Here is a 20828-nt window from a genome sequence, read left to right as displayed (position 1 = left end):
GGACCATTGACATAGGTAGGAAAGGTGATGATATTCTGCAAGGAGAGTTCAGGGAGTTAGACACTTGGTTGAAAGACAGATTTGCGATCTTATGATTGCTACCCTTGCCGCGTGCTAGTGAGGTTAGAAATAGGAGGATAATGAAGTTTTAATATGTGGCTAAAGACATGGCGCAGGAGGGAGGGCTTCCAGTTTCTGGATACTTAGGCTCTCTTCCAAGGAAGGTAGGACCTGTTCTGATGGGACAGTTTGGATTTGAACTGGAGGGTCAATATCCTTGTGGGAACGTTTGCTGGTGTTTCTCTGGTGAGTTCAAACCAGATTTGCAGGAGGGTGGGAACCAGAGTGCCAGAGCAGATAGAGGAGTGGAGGAGGGAAAAGATGATGTTAAAATTGCATGCAGCACTAGAACTCAATAGGTTGTACATTTTGGAAATTTTCTAAAGTGCATCTATTTCAATTCAAGGAGTATTGTCGGAAAGGTAGATAAGCTAAGAGTGGAGACAGGCATGTGGAATTATGACATAGTGGCCATTAGTGAAACTTGGTTGCAGGAGGGGCACGACTGGGAGCTCAATGTTCTGGGCTTCCATTGCTTTAGATGTGATAGAACAAGGGAGATAAAAGGGGGAGGAGTGGCATTGCTCGTTGGGGAAAATGTCACTGATGTGCTCAGGCAGGACAGAGCAGAGGATTTGTCTACTGAGGCTGAATGGGTGGAGCTGAGGAATGGAAAAGGTATGTCCACACTTAAGGAATTATATTATAGACTACCCAATAGTCAGCGAAAATTGGAGGAACTGGTCTGGGTCTCCAGTTAAGATTCTAATTTGGAGAAAGACCAATTTTGAGGAAATAAGAAAGGATCTAGAATGCGTGGATTGGGATAGGTTTTCTGGCAAGGATGTGCAGGTAAGTGGAGGACATTCAAAGGAGAAATTTTGAAAGTACAGAATTTGCATGTTTCTGTCAGGATTAAAGGCAAGATTAGCAGGCATCGGTGGATTGGGAAGTGTTGTAGCTATCACGTGATAGCACTGCCCCCTACCTAATTGGAGGGCATCAGCTGCCAATCAAGATTTGGTTTCACCCCACCCATTAGTGCACATCTTGCCATTGGAACCATGTAAATTACCTGGACTGGGCTCTCCAGCCTGCCTATACTTGGCCTTGGGCTATTGGCTGTTGTAATTGGATTAATCCTTGAGGCACTAAGTCATTTAACCCTGATAATGTCCTGGGCTGGACCCTCCAGCACTATAAACGTGACATGTGTTCTTTGTGTTCCCTCTTTCCAGCTTGGGGCCACACTGCTTCACTCCAGGCCTAGAAACGGAAGGATACTGGAGAAACCTGATAAAATATGCACTGTTTAAAAGGGTTGATAGCATTTAATTAGGGTCCCTTGCAGCATAGAGCTGTGCCTGCACTGATCAAGGGGTGGTGGGGCATTGTAGTGATTTTTTTCCCTGATCATTGTATGTACCAGTTTACTGTATATGTGTTCATTTTGTTCCGATACTATTTTACCCATGTTTGTTATTAAATGTAGGCATGCTTCACTGCTGATATTATTTTCCCATGGCTGCTGTAGTGTGTGTGTGTGTGTGTGTGTGTGTGTGTGTGTGTGTGTGTGTGTGTGTGTGTGTGTGTGTGTGTGTGTGTGTGTGCGTGTGTGTTGCATCTGTTACTATTTCCCACACTTGCCTTCTGTAAATAAAATCCTTCACTACAAAAACTGTGTCTGGAGTCCTTGCCTTTGAGACCTACCAAACCAGTTTCAACACTTGCAACAATTGAGGATCTGGTTGGGTAGAAGAGAGAGGTGCATAGCAGGTATAGGCAACATGGAGCAAATGAGGTATTGAGGAATATAAAAAATGCAAGAGAAACCTCAAGAAAGAAAATCAGGAAGATTAAAAGAAGATATGAGGTTGCTTTGGCAGATAATGTGAAGGAAAACCCAAAGAGTTTCTACAGATATATTAAGAGCAAAAGGATACTAAGGGACAAAATTGGTCCACTTGAAAATCAGTGTGGTCAGCTTTGTACGAAGCAAAAAGAGATGGGGGAGATCTTAATTGTTTTTTTAATTAGTATTCAATCAGGAAATAGGCATAGAGTTGTGGGAAGTAAGGAAAATGAGCAGTGAGGTCATGGAAATTATATAAGTTAAAGAGGAGAAAGTGCTTGCTGTCTTAAAACCAATAAGGATGGTGCTAGAGGGTGGAGGTATTACAATTTATTACAGTAGTGAATTGGATTAAACAATGGCTAGATGGAAGAAGCCAGATAGTAGTGGTGGATAATTACTTCTCAGGTTGGAGGCCTTTGAATAGTGGGGTGCCTCAGGGATTGGTGCTGGGATCATTGTCTGTTATCTATATCAATGATTGGATGATAATGTGGTAAATTGGATCAGCAAGTTTGCAGATGACACTAAGATTGGTGGACAGTGAAGAAGGTTTTCAAAGCTTGCAGAGGGATCTGGGTCAGCTGGAAATGGCAGATGGAATTTAAGGCAAGTAAGTGTGAGATGTTGCATTTTGGAAGGACAATCAGTAAATGGCAGGGCACTGAGGAGTGCAGTAGAACAGAGGTATCTGGGAATACAGATACATAATTTTCTGAAAGTGGCATCACAGGTGGATAGGGTTGTAAAGAGAGCTTTTGGCACATTGGTCTTCCTAAATCAAAGTATTGAATATAGAAGTTGGGATGTTATGGGTAAAGTTGTTCAAGATGCTGGTGAGGCCAAATGTGGAGTATTGTGTGCAGAACCTAGAGGAAAACCAGGTCATGGTGTTTACAAATATTTGGAGGGACAGGGATTGCTAGGGAGTAATCAGCATGGTTTTGTCAGGGGTAGATCATGCTTGACAAACCTGATTGAGTTTTTCGAGGGGGTTACAAAAAAGGTTGATGAAGGGAAAGCTGTAGATGTTGTCTATTTAGACTTTAGTAAAGCTTTTGACAAAATTCCCCACAGGAGGTTAGGAAAAAAGGTGGAGGCATTAGGTATAAATGAGGAGGTAGTGAAATGGATTCCGCAATGGTTGGATGGGAGGTGTCAGAGAGTAGTGGTAGAAAATTGTTTGTCCAATTGGAGGCCGGTGACTAGTGGAATTCCTTAGGGATTGGTCCTTGGTCCACTATTGTTTGTTATATATATTAACGATTTGGAAGTAGGGGTGGAGAATTGGATAAGCAAGTTTGCAGATGATACAAAGATTGGTGGTGTTGTGGACAGTGAGGAAGATTACTGTAGATTAAAAAGTGATTTAGGAAGGCTGGAGGTGTGGGCTGAGAAATGTCTGGTGGAATTTAATACAGATAAGTGTGAGGTGTTACATTTTGGAAAGGCAAATCTAAATAGGTCATATGCATTAAAAGGTAGGCTATTGAGATGTGCAGAGCAACAAAGGGATTTAGGAGTTGTGGTAAATAGTACCCTCAAGGCTGATACTCAGGTAGATGGTGTGGTGAAGAAGGCATTTGGAATGTTGGCCTTCATAAATCGGAGTATTGAATTCAAGAGTAGGGAGGTTATGATGAAATTGTACAAAGCATTGGTGAGGTCAAATTTTTGGAGGGACAGGGATTGCTAGGGAGTAATCAGCATGGTTTGATCAGGGGTAGATCATGCTTGACAAACCTGATTGAGTTTTTCGAGGGGGTTACAAAAAAGGTTGATGAAGGGAAAGCTGTGGATGTTGTCTATTTAGACTTTAGTAAAGCTTTTGACAAAATTCCCCACAGGAGGTTAGGAAAAAAGGTGGAGGCATTAGGTATAATTTTGGTCACCAAATTATAGGAAAGATATAAACAAAATAGAGAGAGTGCAGAGAAGGTTCACGAGAATGTTGACAGGATTTCAAGGTTTGAGTTACAGGGAAAGGTTGTGCAGACTGGGGCTTTTTTCTCTGGAGCATAGAAGATTGAGAGGGGACTTGATAGAGGTGTTTAAGATTTTAAAAGGACAGATAGAGTAAAAGTGGATAGGCTTTTTCAATTAAGAGTGGGGGAAATTCAAACTAGAGGGCATGATTTAAGATTGAAGGGGGGAAATTATAAGGGGAACATGAGGGGAAATTTCTTTACACAAAGGGTGCTGGGGATGTGGAATGAGCTTCCGACAGACGTGGTCGAGGTGGGATCATTGGTTACATTTAAGGAAAGACTGGATAGTTACATGGATAGGAGAGGACTGGAGGGGTAGGGACTGGGTGCTGGTCAGTGGGACTAGGAGGGTGGGGATTTGTTACGGCATGTACTAGTAGGGCCGAACTGGCCTGTTCTGTGCTGTAAGTGGTTATATGGTTATAAACTCCACACAGACCTCACTGGAGGTCGGACTGGGCCTTGGGTCTATGGCACTTTGAAATTTAGAGATCAACTAAAGGAGAAAGAATGCCAGGGAGTGCAATAAAGAGGGATCAAAATATTGTTGTGCACAGTGCAAAAGGTTTGCTGGCAGGTGTTCAAAGTAATAGAAAGGCAAATTGCATATTGGCCTTAATTCCAAGAGGATTGGAGTTTAATTTTTTTGTAATGATGAAACAAACACCTGGTGTTGTGTCCACAGTTTAGGTATCCAAATTTAAGAAAGGATATTCTAGCAGCCCAGATTCATCAAGATGATTTCTGCGATTAGAGGGTTGTGTTTATCAGAAGCATCTAAAGAAAGTAGATCTCTATTTATTGTAATTGAGAGGACTTTGGGATTATAAGAATTCTAAAAAAACATGATACCAAAATTGACAGTGAGGTAACAACTGGATTGTGATCAGTTGGGAAGGTGATCAAAGGTGTGGCAAATAGAATTTAACAAGTTTGAGATGCTGCAGACCAGAGTAGGACTTGCATGCTGAATGGTAGGATTGTGAGAGTTTTACAGACCAAGGGATACAAATGCATAGTTTTCAGAAAGTCCCAACTTGGGTGCACAAGATGGTGACACTCCAAACCCTGCCTACATTGGCACTTAAGTATAAAAGTTGGGATCTCATGAATCAAGGTGTTGGTGGGATCAAAATTGGTCTATTGTGCATACTTCTGGGTTGCCTGGTTATGAGAAGGATATCAATACTTTGGAAAAGACCAGAGGACACTAACCAGGTTGTTAATATGAACAGAGGGCTTGAGTTACAGGGAGTGGTTGGATAGGCTAGATCTTTAATCCCCAGAGCATATGGGAAGCTAAGAGGTGACCTCAAAGGTTTTTAAAATTATGAGAGGCATGGATAGAGTGAATTCAGACAGACTTTTTCCTGAAGTAGACAATTATACAGCTCAAAGGCTGAGTTTTAAGTCAGAGGGGAGGGGAGAAAATTTTTCACTCCAAGGGCTGTCAATATCTGAATCAAGCTGCCAAAGTAAACTTTAGAAATGTGCACAATTGATGCTCAAAAGACATTTGGATAGATCTATGAATAGATCCCTCTGCAACCTTTGAAAATCTTCTTCGCTGTCCACAACACCTCCAATCTTTCAGTATCATCTGAACCTTCCTGACTAACCTTCCATGTGGGACCTCGTCAAAGGCCTTACTTAAAACCATGAAGACAACATCCACAGCCTTTTCTTCATCAACTTTCCTGGTGACCTCCCTCGAAAAACTATAAGATTGATTAAACATGACATACCACATCCAAAGCTATGTTTACTGCCCCTAATCATTCCTTGCTATTCAAATACTAGCATTTCCAATTTCTTAGAACACCTTTCAATAATTTACTGATGTCAGGCTCACAGCCTATAATTTGCAAGGTTACTTTTGGAGCTGTTTTTAAAACAATGTGAGCTAGCCTCCAATCCTTCAGCACCACACCCATGGCTACGGATATTTTAAAAAATTCTGCCAGAGTCTCTGCGATTTCTACACTAGACCCCCTCAAGGTCCAAGGGGATATCTTGTCAGGCCATGGGGATTTGCTTTAAAATGGGAAATGCCTCCTTCTCTTTAATCTGTATCAGTTCCATGACCATCTACTTGTTTTCCTTACTTCCCTCAACTCTGACACTTTCCTGAGTAAATACTGAAGAAAAAAAACATTTAAGATTTCCCCAATCTCTTTGCTCCATACAAAGCCGACTACTCTGATCTTCAAGGGGACCAATTTTGACCCTTATCATCCTTTTGCTCTTAAGGTACCTGTGGAGCCCCTTAGGATTTTCCTTCACATTGTCTGCCAAAGAAACCTAGTGTCTTCTTTTAGCCTTCCTGATTTCCATCTTGAGGTTTTTTAAAATTTTTTATTCTCCCAAGAACCTCATTTGCTTCATGTTGCCTCTAATGGTTATAAACCTCCCTCTTCTTCTGAACCAGATACTCAGTATTCCTCAAAAACCAAGGTTCTCTATGCCTGCTAACATTGTCCTTAATTTAGACAGGAACATGTAAACTCTGTACTTTCAAATTTTACCTTTGAAGGTCCTCCAATTACGTCGCACATCCTTGCCTGAAAACAACTTATCCCAATCCATGCATTCTAGATCCTTTCTCATTTCCTCAAAATTGGCCTGTCTCCAATTTAGAATCTCAACCTGAGGCCCAGACCTATCTTTCTCCATAATTAATGAAACTAATGACATTATGATCACCGGACACAAACAGTTCCACTACACATCCTTCTGTCTCCCATTCTGTCCCATTCCCTAATAGGAGATCCAGTATTGCTCCTCTTTCTAGTTGGTACCTCCATATATTAATTTAGAAAACTTTCCTGAACACATTTGACAAACTGCAAACCATCCATCTCTTTTACAGTATGGAAGCCTCAGTCAAGATGTGCAAAGCTGAAATCTCCTACTATCAAAACCTCTTGCTTCCTGCTATCTCTCCACAGATTTGCTCCTCCAATTCTAGTTGACTATTGTGGGGTCTATCATACAACCCCATGAGTATGGTCATACCTTTCCCGTTTTTCAGCTCCACCCATATAGCCTCAGTAGATGAGCCCTTTGGTCTGCCCTACCTGAGCACAGTTGTAATATTTTCCTTGATGAGCAATGCCACTCCCCTCCCTTTCATTCCCCCAACCACCACCCCATTTCATTGGGTTTAAGGCAAAGGAAGCCTGAAAAATTGAGCTATTTCACTAATATCCATAATATCATAATTGAAATGTTCTCAGAACTATATCCTTAATTAAGGAGATGAATCCATCATAGAGTACTCCTGATGAGGTTCACCATTATGCTCTGAAATTGAAGCATGACCCTCATCCGTTTGTATTCAGCTCCTTGCAGAATAAATGATAGCATTCTGCTAGCTTCCTTAATTAATTGCTTTCCTATGAAATAGCAACCCTCTGCATCTAATGCACTAAAGTTCTTCAAAGAAGTACTTTAATACGCTTGTCGATAAAATCCGCAATTTTTCACCATAATGTGCTTTTTTTTCCCTTCTCTGCCAAGGTGGAGAACTTCACGCTATAAATATGCATTTTTAGAGAACTTGTTCTTATAACAAGTTATTTTTCTTGTGTATCGTTATACCATTAGCAAACTTAATATCCATACACTTGAAGCCTAGTCACATATAAATTGTGAAAAGTTGAGATTCTGTGGCACATCATTCCTCACCTATTGCCAACCAGAAAATGTCCCATTTATGCCTACTATTTCCTATTTGCAAGCCGATCCTCTAGCCACTCTGATTATGTTACCTCCACCCTGAGTTGTTTCTTTTTGTTGCAGCATTGTGGCAAATGTCTTCTGGAATTCTATTTGACAGTCACTGATTCACACTTAGACACTGAAGAATTTGAGTTAAACATTCCAGAAATCCAGATAATGTTGCCTGATTACAGTTGAAAAAATTGGGAAGGGAGGTAGAGAAAATCTGGAACAAATGGCCAGCAAAAAAAAGGAAGAGGTATATGTTTTAGTGGGCTTAAATCTATTTAAATGCCTGGGTCCCAGTGAGATGTATCTCACACTGCTGTGAGGCAAGGCAAAAGACTGCTGAGGGGAAGTTTCAAATCTTCATGAGCCATTGAGGAAATGCCAAATTGCTGGAGGACTATGAAATGACATTTCTCTCCAAGAAGGGCAGCAGAAACTGGCCACGTAATTACAGTACAACCCCCCCCCCCACCCCCCCCGGTGCCTGGCACCTATGAGGATTGGTAGATGCCAAATAAATGTATTGTCTGGTTGCTTGAGACTTAATGCTTAAAATACCTAACTAATACACCTGCATTTAAGAATAAACAGTTTAGAAGACAAAAATACTATACTGTACTTAATCTGAACAAACTGCACTTGCATGAATATGTAAACCTTAAAGCATTTGACTTTCTGTCACATTCTTTGAAAATATTTAACCATCGCTGCATCTGCAGGTTCCTCCCCTTCCACGAACAATAATATTATAGATAATTTAAACCCCCCCTCCCAAAGTTTACAAACAAAAGCCTCTGAGTGGAGTACTCTTACTAGGCAGGGATAAGGAGATACTTTAAGAGAATCACCCAAATGGTGAGCGGCATCAACCAGCTCTTCGTCCTGGGCAATGCCATTGCTTTTTCACACATCTGTATTCGAACAGGTGCCTTGAGCGAAGCACCATCAAGGCGCTCAGCTGGTTGAATTATTCCCTCTCATTTTTCCCTAAATATTTATGTGTTGTTTCAGAGAATATTTACTTTTACAATTTTAAGCTTGTTTATTTTTACCTACATTAAAAAAAAACATTTTGCTCTTTTTTTTTGCCGGTTGTTTGAATTCTGGATACCAGGGGTTTCACTGAAGAGATTTATAAATCTAACATCGTAGAGCACCAGTAGGGGAAAAAACTGAGGGAGAGGAATAATCTGCACTGGGAAAGATGTTGATTAATTAAGGATAACCATTTGGCTTTGATAAGCGATGTAACTAATTTGATTGAATTTATCAAGATGGTGATTAGATGTGTGGATGCAGTTATTGTCATCTATGTGGACTTCACTAAGGCCTTTGACAAAGTCCCTCTGCAAAAGCTAAGAGCACATTGGATCCAAACTTCTCATGAAAGTAATTTTCCTTGTCACAGCACATAATAGATGAGATTGCATTGGGGGGGGGGGGGGGGGGTGTGGGTGCATAGAGGATTCACCAAGAATTTGCTTGGGATAGAGATTTTCTGGATAGGTTTTCCTTGGAATGGAATTGGCGGGGTGGGGGGAAGAGTCTTGATTAAGATGTATATAATTAAGAGGGGCATAGATGAAGGAAAGGGTGAGATTTCTTTTCTCCCAGAGCAAGGTTTTAAGGTTAAGATTAGGAGATTTTGAGGAAACTTGAAGACAGTGGTTGACATTTGGAAACCACTGTTAGAGGAGGTGCAGAGGCAGGTACTTGGGTAATATTTAGGTAATAGATGACCCTATAAAACACCACAGCACAAAAGCTACAGACAATGCTGGTAAATGGGATTAGTATATATAAATACTTGATTGACCAGTTTCTGTGCTTATATAGGTCCATTAGACACCATAGCTATGTCAGCCTGCAACTACTTCAGCACATCCTGATGACTGTAATTTCCTGAATTCTTACCTACTTCTCAGTTTCCTTATTTTCCACTCTTAATTCCTCACACATTTTTCTATTCGACCAAAGGTCACTTGTTGGTTATTTATTCACGAGTAAATGTTTTTTTTAAAAGAAATCTGACTTTTTAATGGCTATCTGACAATATGATGGGTACAAGAACTTAGATTGTGGGCTCAGTTTCAACAGTTAAGATGAATTTGGACAGTACATGGATAGGAGAGGTATGGAGGGCCATGGACTGGGTGCAGGTTAGTGGCAAAAAAGTGGGTTGACCCAGACTAGAAGGGCCAAATAGGCCTGTTTCTGTATTATAGTGTTCTATGGTTCGAAGAAAACTTGTAATTTTTTAGCATAGTCTTTTCAAAATATTTTAAAGTACAGCCTATCTATGGAATTACCAACTTTCCCAGTTGATAAAGGAACATGTATTTAAAATAGCTAAAGTCAAATACCACTGTCAGATCTTTGAAATCTAAACTTATCTTTGTTATTTTGACCTAGTGATAGTGAAGGATTAGTGATATGTTTCTAAGGCACAGTTGTGTACAGTGCCCTCCATAATGTTTGGGACAAAGACACCCTTTTTCCTTTATTTGTCCCTGTGCTCCATAGTTTTAAATTTTTATTCAAGCAATTCACATTTAATTCAAATGCACATTACAGATTTTATTCAAGATATTTGCATATATTTTGGTTTTTATATATAGACCCCTCAGTTCAGGGCACCATAATGTTTAGGACTTTTGGTTTCACAGGTGTTTGTGAGGACTCCATTATGTTTGATTGCTTCCTTGGTGCAGGTATGAGAGAGCTAGACTTGCTTCTAAGCTTTTGATCACCTTTGGAGTCTGTAGATGTCATTTTTAAACATGCGGACCAGAGTTGTGCCAGTGAAAGTCCAGGAAGCCATTATGAGGCTGAAAAACAAGTAAGAGACATCGCTCAAACTTTAGGATTACCTACATCAACAGTTTGGAACATCATTAAGATGGTGAGTTCAGTAATCGTAAAGGGACTGGTATTCCAAGGAAGATCTCCACAGCGGATGACAGAAAACTCATCATAATAATGAAGAAAAATCCCCAATAGTATGTCCGACAGACCAGGAACACTCTTCAGGTGTGGATGTGTCAATATGTCAAATTACTGATTGCAGAAGACTTCATGGACAGAAATGCAAGGGCTACACTGCAAAATGGAAACCATGGCAAAGGTGGTATGCTTTGGATCTTGGGCAGTTCCTTTATGCCTCCACACTTTGTTCTTGCCATCATTCCGATACAGGTTAATCTTGATCTCACCTGTCCACAAGACATCTTCCAGAATTCGGCAGGCTCTTTTAAATACTTCTTGGCAAACTGTAATCTGGCCGTCCTTTCTGTGGCTAACTAGTGGTTTACATCTTGCAGTGTAGACTCTGTATTTCTGTCCATGAAGTCCTCTGTTGACAGTAGTCCTTGACACATCTGCACCTGCCAAGAATAAATTAAGAATAAAACAATAAGAAATATCGCCCAAACATTAGGATTACCAAAATTACCATTTGGAACATCATTAAGGAAGAGTGTACTAGTTAGGTCAGAAATCGCCAATGGACTGGTATTCCAAGGATGACCTCCATTACTGACGACAGAATTCTCCTCATAATGAAAACAAAATCCCCAAATGTACATCCGACAGACCAGAAACACTCTTCAGGAGACAGGAATGGCAGTGTCAATGACTACTGTCCACAGAGGACTTCATGAAAAGAATTACACAGGCTGCACTGCAAGATGAAAACCACTAGTTAGCCACAGAGAAGGTGGCAAGGTGTTGCTGATTAGAGGTGATTAATTTGGGCAAGTGCGGGCAAAGAAGTCTTGGCCACCAACTGCAGTGCAAGGTGTTGATAGCAGTGAAACATGAAAGCCTGCAGACACAGTGATTGTAGTTTAAAAAAATACAGAGAAATGTTGATATTACACACTGAAGCTGCAGTGACAATGCCACTGGAACAACGCAAATGTTGTCTTGCTATACGTGATGAGCAGTTGCTTTGGGTTTTTTTTTCTGATGAGCTCAACACAGAATTGTGAGCAAGCATTGCCACTCCTGCCGGGGGTGGGGCGGGATAGCACTGCGGAAGCAGCAAGTGATGCTTGGATCTTGTATAATGCTCACTAAGCAAGAAAATCTGCAGCTGCTGTGATGGTAGATTAGGTGATGTGCTCTTTTAGCAACTTAAGTATCTTGGAGCACAGCATGCAACTGAAATGATTCTGAGTATTATAATGACCCGTTTTTCCATTCTTTTTGTGTAAAATACTGACTTGTTCACAAAATCCTTCACGTGTTTATTTCGGAACATTAGTTTCTTCATTGCTGGTTCTATTACAATCTTGGAATTGCAAGTTTGTGTGTTCTGTTCCACAACAAATCAAATGTTGAATTTACCTGATTATGGGGAGCTGCTTCGATCAGAACCTTCAGCAAATGAAAATCAAACAAAATTCCAGAGGCTGAAAATCTGAAATAAGAACAGAAAGCATTGGGAAACAAGGGGAAAAAAAGCCCCCAAAGATGAGCTGAGTGGATAACATTTAAAATTTGCTGCCCAATGTGCTGTATTTTCTGTTCTATTTCTTGTTGAAGCACATTCTGCACTCATGCACATCTGGTGCAAGTCAGGGTTTGACTGAAAGACGAGACCCCGTATCTGTGGCTACATTCTGAGACTGGCATTCTTGCTAGAGTTTATCAGCATTACAAAATAGAATTGCCTCTCCAATCCTAAGACACTATTTTTTTGGCTTGCGCAGTAGGGAAGATTATTTATAATAACATTACAGCAGAGCTAATTCTTTGTCTGACTGAACTACGTTTTTTTTTGTTGTAGAACCAGAACTTGGCTGCTACTTTATTCTGATTCCTAGCTTGTTTCTTGTTGTCCATGACTGGGTGATCTGAAGCCTTTGTACCCGTAGCCATTGTAAGGAGTGCTCTGTGGATTGGACACTAGGATTAAAGTTATTTAATTTTAAAGTTTATTTTTGGTTTAGTTCTTTTTTTGTTATGGGCTGTTAAAAACAAGAGCTCTTGTGTTTGGTTTTACTTTTTTGACAATTTCAAGTGTCTTAACGTTTCCTTCTTTCCATTTAATAAAAAGATAAACTGTTACCAAAAAACAGGTGAAAATTTTTCATGATGGCAACCAATAGGTTAATAATGAGAACCTATTGACATTGGACAGATTTCCTTCAGATAAAATCAGTTGTGTTTGTTTTGGCAGCTGTTGCAAAAGAACGCATACCTTCTACACTGCAGATTCCTGAACATTTAGTTCGGCAGCTGAATAAATGCTTTGCATTTCATGGTGACACAGCCAATAGCAGTGGAAAAACATGATTTTTCTGAAGTTCTGGAGACTTGTGCAGCATTGGTAGCAAGAGTCCGGACTCTGGGCCCTGCATTGCGATTGCTCTGTGGACAAAATTTCAGAGTTTGATGCTTTGCATGCCAGTAATGAAGCAGGTGATTCTTTTAGCTGCAGCCTTGATATTCGTGTATTGACGAGAGCTCCTCTTGAATCCCTTAGTGGGCAGTCTTCCTTGGATATTAGTAGGGTTTAACTTTCACTGTGATCTATCAGGGAGTCTGAGCATGAGAGCGTGGAGGTATGATTAATAAATTTACAGATAGCATGAAAATTGGTGGAGTTGTAGATGGTGATGAAGGTTGACTAAGGATACAGCCGAACAGAGATGATCTGAAAAGTTGTGCCGAGTGGTGGCAGATGGAATTTAATCCATAGAAACATAGAAGATAGGAGCAGGAGTAGGTCATTCGGCCCTTCGAGCCTGCTCCGCCATTCAATGAGATCATGGCTGATCTTAAAGTTCAGTACCCCGTCCCCATCTTCTCTCCGTAAACCCAAATTCCCTTATGCTGAAGAAATATATCTAATTCCCTCTTAAATATATTCAATGAACCTGCCTCTACTGCCCTCTGTGGCAATGAATTCCACAGATTCACCACCCTCTGGGTAAATAAATTCCTCCTCATCTCGGTCCTAAATGGTTTGCCTATTATCCTTGAACCATGGCCCCAGGTTCTGGACTCCCCCACCATTGGAAACATCCCTTCCGCATCCATTCTGTCCAGTCCTGCCAGAATTTATGTCTCTATGAGATCCCCTCTCAATCTTCTAAACTCCAGCAAGTACAATCCCAAATTGCGCAATCTTTCCTCATAAGTCATTCCTGCCATTCCAGGCATCAGCCTGGTGAATCGCCTCTGCACTCCCTCCATTGCAAGAACATCCTTCCTTAGATAAGGCGACCAAAACTGCACACAATACTCCAGGTGGGGTCTCACCAAGGCTCTGTACAGCTGCAGGAAGGTATCCTTATTCCTATACTCAAACCCTCTTGATATGAAGGCCAACATACCATTTGCCTTTTTAACCGCCTGCTGTACCTGCGTGCTCGCCTTCAGTGACTGGTGCACAAGAACCCCTAGGTCTCTCTGCACTTCCCCATCTCCCAATCTATTTCCATTCAAATAGTAATCTGCCCTCCGGTTTGTATTACCAAAGTGGATAACCTCACATTTATCCACATTGTAGTGCATTTGCCATGTATCTGCCCAGTACCCCAATTTATCCAAATCACACTGGAGCTTTCTGACACCCTCTTCAGTGCACACAACCCCACCTAGCTTAGTGTCGTCTGCAAATTTGGAGATATTACATCCAATCCCCTCATCCAGATCATTAATGTAAATTGTGAACAGCTGGGGTCCCAGTACAGATCCCTGTGGCACCCCACTGGTCACCGCCTGCCACTCAGAAAACGAGCCATTTATCCCAACTCTCTGTCTTCTACCTGCCAGCCAGTTCTCAATGCACATCAATACCTTGCCACCAATCCCATGAGCCTTGATTTTGCATGCCAGTCATTTATGTGGGACCTTATCGAAGGCCTTTTGGAAGTCCAGGTACACCACATCCACTGGCTCTCCCCCATCTATTTTATCTGTCACCATCTCAAAGAATTCCAATAGATTTGTCAAGCACGATTTACCTTTTGTAAATCCATATTGACTCTGTCCGTTCCCTTCTCTGCTAGTCATATGCTCTGCTATTACATCCTTAATAATGGATTCCATCATTTTGCCCACTACTGATGTAAGGCTCACCGGCCTATAATTCCCCACTTTTTTTCTACCCCCCTTTTTAAATAGTGGGGTAACATTAGCTACCCTCCAATCCATGGGTACTGATCCTGAGTCTATCGAGTTCTGGAAAATAATTCTTAAAGCATCTGCTATCTGAATGTCCACTTCCTTAAGTACCCTAGGATGTAAATTATCAGGCCCTTGGGATTTATTGGCCTTCAATCCCTTCAATTTCCCCAAGACCATGTCCGTAGAGATACTGATTTCTTTCAGCTCCTCCCTTGCATTAGTTTCTATGTTTCCCAAAATCCTTGGGAGGTTATTTGTATCCTCTCTTGTAAAAACAGAACTAAAGTAAGAATTTAATTGGTCTGCCATTTCCTTATTCCCCATTATATATTCCCCTGATTCTGACTGCAAGGGACCTACTCTGGATTTCACCAATCTTTTTCTCTTGACATATTTATAAAAGCTTTTGCAGTCGGTTTTTATATTTGCCGCAAGCTTACTTTCGTAATTTATTTTTGCTCTCTTGATTAATCCCTTTGTCCTCCTTTGCTGCATCTTGAACTGTTCCCAGTCTTTGGATTTGGTACTTTTTTTGGCCAATTGATATGCTCTCTCTTTGGACCTAATGCTGTCTCTAATTTCACTTGTTATCCATGGTTGAGTCACCTTTTTGGTTTATTTTTATGCCAAACCGGAATAAACGATTTCTGGAATTCTTCCAGTAGATCTGTGAATGCTTTCCATTGTCTATCCACCGTCAACCCCCCCATAAACACCCCCCAATCAATCTTACTCAACTCCCATCTCATACCATCATAATTTAAATTCAGGACCTTACTCTCGGTTTTAATTTCTTCACTCTCCATGTCGAGTGACAATTCAATCATATTGTGATCGCTCCTACTCAAAGGGCCTCGTACAAGATTGCTGATTAGCCCCTTTTCATTACATAATACCCAGTCTAAAATGGCCTGCTCTCAAGTTGGTTCCTTGACATATTGGTCTAGATAACCGTCCCATAAACATTCAAGAAATTCCTCCTGCTCAGTATTTTTACTAATTTGGCTAGTCCAACTATATGTAAATTAAAGTCTCCCATGGTGACAGCTGTTCCTTTATTGCACGCTTCTCTAATTTCTCTTTTTATGCCTTCCCTCACCTCTACATTACTATATGGAGGCCTATATACCACCCCCACTAACGTTTTCTGCCCCTTGCTATTCCTCAGTTCTACCCATATAGATTCCGCATCTTCCGAGTTAATATCCTTCCTGTCAATCGTGTCGGTCCCTTCTCTCACCATCAATGCTACCCCACCCCATTTTCTTTCTTGCCGATCCCTCCTAAATATTGTATACCCCCGATGTTAAGTTCCCAGGCTTGCCCATCTTGCAGCCATGTTTCTGTAATCCTAATCAAATCGTATTTGTTTGTCTCAATTTCCACAGCCAATTGTTCCGAATGCTTCTTGCATTAAGATATAAAGCCTTCAGATTTGCTTTTTTCACCCTCCTTGCTCTTTCTGATTTTTTACTTTCGCTGCCTAACCCAACTTTTTCTATTTTATCTTTCCTGTCCTTTGCCCTATCATACAGGTTCCCATCCCCCTGCCAAATTAGTTTAAACCACATCTGGCGGCTGTACCAAACCTAGCTGCCAATATATTGACCCCTTTTGGGTTTAGGTGTAATCCATCTTTCTTGTAAAGGTCATGCCTTCCCCAAAAGAAATCCTAATGGTCCAAGAAGCCAAAACCCTGTCTTTTAAACCAGCCCCTCAGCCACACATTCATTTGTCTTAACCTTCCATTTTTGTCCTCAGTTGCACTTAGCACAGGTAGCAATCCAGAGATCACCACCCTGGCGGTCCTGTTTCTTAGCTTCCGTCCTAGCTCGCTGTAATCCTTTTTCAGTACCTCCTCCCTCTTTTTATCTATGTCATTGGTACCCACATGTATCAAGACATCAGGCTGCTCGCCCTCTCCTTTTAGAATACTCTGGACCTGATTTGAGATATCCTGTACCCTTGCACCAGACACGTGTGAGGTGATGGCATTTGGGAGATTAACACAGCCAGAACAAATGGCAGGTATTTTAGGAGTGTTGATGGACAAGACTGTTGTTCTGGAAGAGTGGCAACACAGGTGAATGGGATAGTGAAAATATCATTTGTTATGCTTATCTTCATTAGGCTGAGCATTGCGCATAAGAGTTGGGCTCTCATGTTGTCGTTGTACAAAACCAGTTAGACAGCAATTATTGTGGTCAGTATACAAAACCAAGGATGTGGCTGCAATAAAGAAGGGCACAGAAAAGATTCGCAAGTTCATATGTCTGTAGTTATGAGAAATTAGAAAGCTGGGTTTATCTTCACTAGTATGTGAAACAATGACCTTGTCTACATGGGCTCCACCAATGTCTTCATTAATTTTCCAGGTCGCCTCCTCAAAAAAAAACTCAATCAAGCTGGTGAGAGACAAATTTCCATGCGCAAAGCCATGCTGACAGTCTCTAATCAAGGTAATAAAGTAAATGTTGGAACTGCAGGCTGACATGTCTATGGTTCCTGATGGACCTACCATATGTAGCACTGGTTGAGGCCAGTCAATCAAGTATTTATTAATACTCAATCCAGTCATTAGCATCTGCAGCTTTTCTGCTTTGGTTTTTCAAATAGTCCTCTAAATATTTCTTTTAAAATTTGTGGCTGTATTTGCCTCTGCATCCACTCAAACAATGGTTTCCAAATTTCAACCACGATCTGTGTAGAAATAAAAGTCTTCAGGTCCCCTCTAACTCTCCTATTCCCAACCTTCTTAAACCTATACCATGTGACCATAAATCCCTCTGTTAAAGGGGAAAATAATCTCATTTTTCATCTACGCCCTTCTTAATTATGCACATCTCAATGGAGGCTCCTACCCTATTTCCATTCCAGGGAAAATGTATACAGACTGTACTGTCCCTCCTCCTCTGTGAAAAGTTCTATCCTCAGTAAATTCTTTGAGAATGCTCTCTGTGCCCCTCCAATGTAACCTCACCCATTTTATGGTGTGGCAACTGGAACTGCTAGCATGAGAATTTGGAAATTAATCATCAGTCGAAGAAAGAATGAGAATCAGACATTGGAATATAGCAGAAAGCAAATGCAAAACAGAAGAGTCAAAGGTTGCTCTTACTGTCATGTAAAAATATAAGTCCAACCATCGTGTTACATTTTTAAAGAGACAAGACAGCCTATAGGGATGAAGTCCAAAGACTGACAGTGTGGTGTTCAGAGAGCAACCTTGTCTTAAACACCTCAAAAACTGAAGAACTTATAACAGACTAGGAGGAACAGTATAGTTCCAGACCCATTATTCATCAAAGGGGACTGTGTGGAAAGGGTCACTGCTTTCAGGCATACACTTTGCTGAAGATCTCTCTTGGACAACCAATACTATCACAGTAGTTAAAAAGGCACAACAATGACTCCATGCCCTGAGTATTCTCAGGAAGGTCAGGCTGCAGGGGAAACTGCTAGTGTCCTTTCACCGCTGCTTCTTCAAGAGTGTGCTGGCCTACTGCATTCAGATGTGGTGTGCCAGCTGCTCGGCACGAGATGAGAAGGTCATCAGTACAGCCCAGAAGATTATTGGCTGTGCACTGCCCTCTTTTGGAGAATTGATACAGGTCTCACTGCCTCCACAGAGCAGCCAATATCCTGAAAGACTCTGACCACCTTGGTCATCATCTGTTTGTTTTATTGTGTGGTTTGTATATTTCTTTGATATATGTGTGCACCATTAGGATTGCACTTGTGCAATGAGAATAAAATTATCTTAATATACATGATATATTTTAACTTTTGTCTGCTGTAAGGCAAACTGAGTCACCATGTGTCCATGACAATAAGAGAAAGAAAAGCAAGATTATGATATTTATTTAAATGTTTTTCCATGCTTTCATTCCTCCTTCCTTCTGCCATCTCTACTATCCTCCAAGAGCTTTGGATTCCTCCAATTCTGGCCTCTCGTGCTTCTCCGATTGTCTTGGCTCCAGCATTGCCAATCTGAACCTTGCTCTCCGGACAAATTTTGGAATTCTCTCCTGAAACCTTTCCTTCTCTATTTATCTTTCCTCCCTCAAAACATTTCCTAAAACATTTATTTTTGACCAACATTTGGTGCCTCCACTGTATGTATGACCTGTGTGTCTTCGTATTACATTTTAATCTCATTAACCTGTGAAACTATTTCAGCTGTGCTCTATACATACAAGTAGATGTGAAAGGGAGAGAGAGACATTTAAAGCATTTGAGAGGGACATGCAAAGCTTTAGAGAGGCAAGTATCGAAGCAGGAAGTATCATAAAGGGTAAGAAACCTAACCAAAGACAGCAGAACCTAAGGGGCAGAAAACTCTTGGTGAGTAACAAAGGAGTAAAGAAAGACACCTGTGTCAGCTGGATAATGCAAGTTTTGCTGTGTCTCTCGTGAGTTTCTGGTGCCACATGCTGGCCAGTTAAAGTAAAGTCAAGTTTATTGTCACCTGATTGCCTAAGTGTAACCCGACGAAACCGCGTTCTCCAGTCCTTGGTGCAAAACACACAACCAGACATAGCACACATAGACAAATGATACACAAACAAGACAAGCCTTCATATCTACAAATAAGTAAAAAAATGTTGTGAATATGAGAGTCTCAGATGGTTAATGCGAGCAGTTCCTTTGGTCGTTCAACATTCTTATTGCACGTGGGAAGAAGCTGTTCCTCAGCCTGGTGGTGCTGGCTCTGATACTCCTGTATTTCTTCCCTGATAGGAGCCGCTAAAAGATGCTGTGTGCAGGGTGGAAGGGGGTCCTCAATGATTTTGCGCGCCCTCTTCAGATAGTGATCCCAGTAGATCACATCAATGGGAGGGGGTGTACAGAGACTCCAGTGATCTTCTCTGCTCCTCTTGTGGTCCTGTGGATTGACCTCTGATCCATTTCTCTGCAGCCACTGTACCACACTTTGTTGCAGCTGGCAAGGACGTTCTCGATAGTGCTGCTGTAGAAGGTTGATCTGATGGTGGCCGGTAGCCTTTCCCGCTTCAGTCTTCTCAGGAAGTTCAGGTGCTGTTGTGCCTTCCTGACAAGTGAGGAGATGTTGTGTGTCTACCATGAGTCACAAGTTGAGTGAATTCCAATGAACTTGGTGCCCTCTACTCTCTCTACTACTGAGTTGTTAATGTGTAGTGGAGAGTGGTTGTTCCTGATCCTCCTGAAGTCTACAATCTTCATGTTCTTCTTGCCCACTTTGAGACTCAGGTTGTTACTCTTGCACAATATCGCAAGATTTTCTACTTCTTCTCTGTAGTGCGACTCATTGTTGTTCATGCTACTACTGTTGTGTCATCTGCAAACTATTGGAGCTGGATCTGGCGATTTAGTCATTGGTTAAGCACACAGACATGTGCTCAGCATGACGATGCTCAATATTCTGCTACCGACCCGGACAGACACTATTCTTTCCGTTAGGAAATCCAGTAACAGGGAGGTGTGATGAATCCGAGCAATGATAGCTTCTCTATCAGCCTCTGATTGTATTGAATGCCGAGCTGAAGTCAGTGAACAGCAGCCTGGCATGTGAGGCGTTGTTCTCTAGATGGGTCAGGATGGAATGAAGGGCTAAAGCTATAGCATCGTCTGTGGAATGGTTTCTTCCATAGGCAAATTGAAATGGGTCCAGGGTCTCTGAGATGTGCTTTGATGCATTCCATCACCAGATGCTTGAAGCATTTCATAATGGTGGAGGACAGTGCCATAGAGTGAGGCCTGTTATTGTCGCCCTCTTGGGTTGCTATCTTGAACCCTGCAGGATTGATGGAGTAAGATGTTGAATGATTCCGTAAAGACCTCCATCAATTGATCTGTGCAGTCCTTCAGTACCCGACTAGGTATGTTGTCTGGTCTTGCTGCCTTGTGTCGGTTCACCTTCGATAGGTTTCCCCTCACCTAGGCCCTGGCTATGCAGGGGGTGCATTCATTAGGGGGACCATCCTGTTCTTCTCATCAATCCATGCATTGAAGGTGCTCAGTCTGTCTGAAAGGGAGGTGCCGTTGTCCTTCACTCATAAGGTTGACATGATCTGTTATAGTCT

General features: G+C 41.5%; 1 protein-coding gene across 1 annotated transcript in view; it reads right to left on the bottom strand.

The window, feature by feature from the left end:
- Window positions 1-10198: 10198 nt before the first annotated feature.
- The window catches only part of LOC138742262 (N-acetyl-beta-glucosaminyl-glycoprotein 4-beta-N-acetylgalactosaminyltransferase 1-like), a 710446-nt gene continuing 699816 nt past the window's right edge, over window positions 10199-20828 (bottom strand). The window contains exon 20 of the mRNA XM_069896414.1: window positions 10199-10457. Coding sequence (XP_069752515.1) covers window positions 10376-10457 — 82 coding nt within the window. The 3' untranslated portion in view covers window positions 10199-10375. The remainder of the gene's footprint in view (window positions 10458-20828) is intronic.

Source organism: Narcine bancroftii, chromosome 1, assembly GCF_036971445.1.
Source record: "Narcine bancroftii isolate sNarBan1 chromosome 1, sNarBan1.hap1, whole genome shotgun sequence".
Lineage (NCBI taxonomy): Eukaryota > Metazoa > Chordata > Chondrichthyes > Torpediniformes > Narcinidae > Narcine > Narcine bancroftii.
This window is presented reverse-complemented; position numbering and strand designations above follow the sequence as displayed.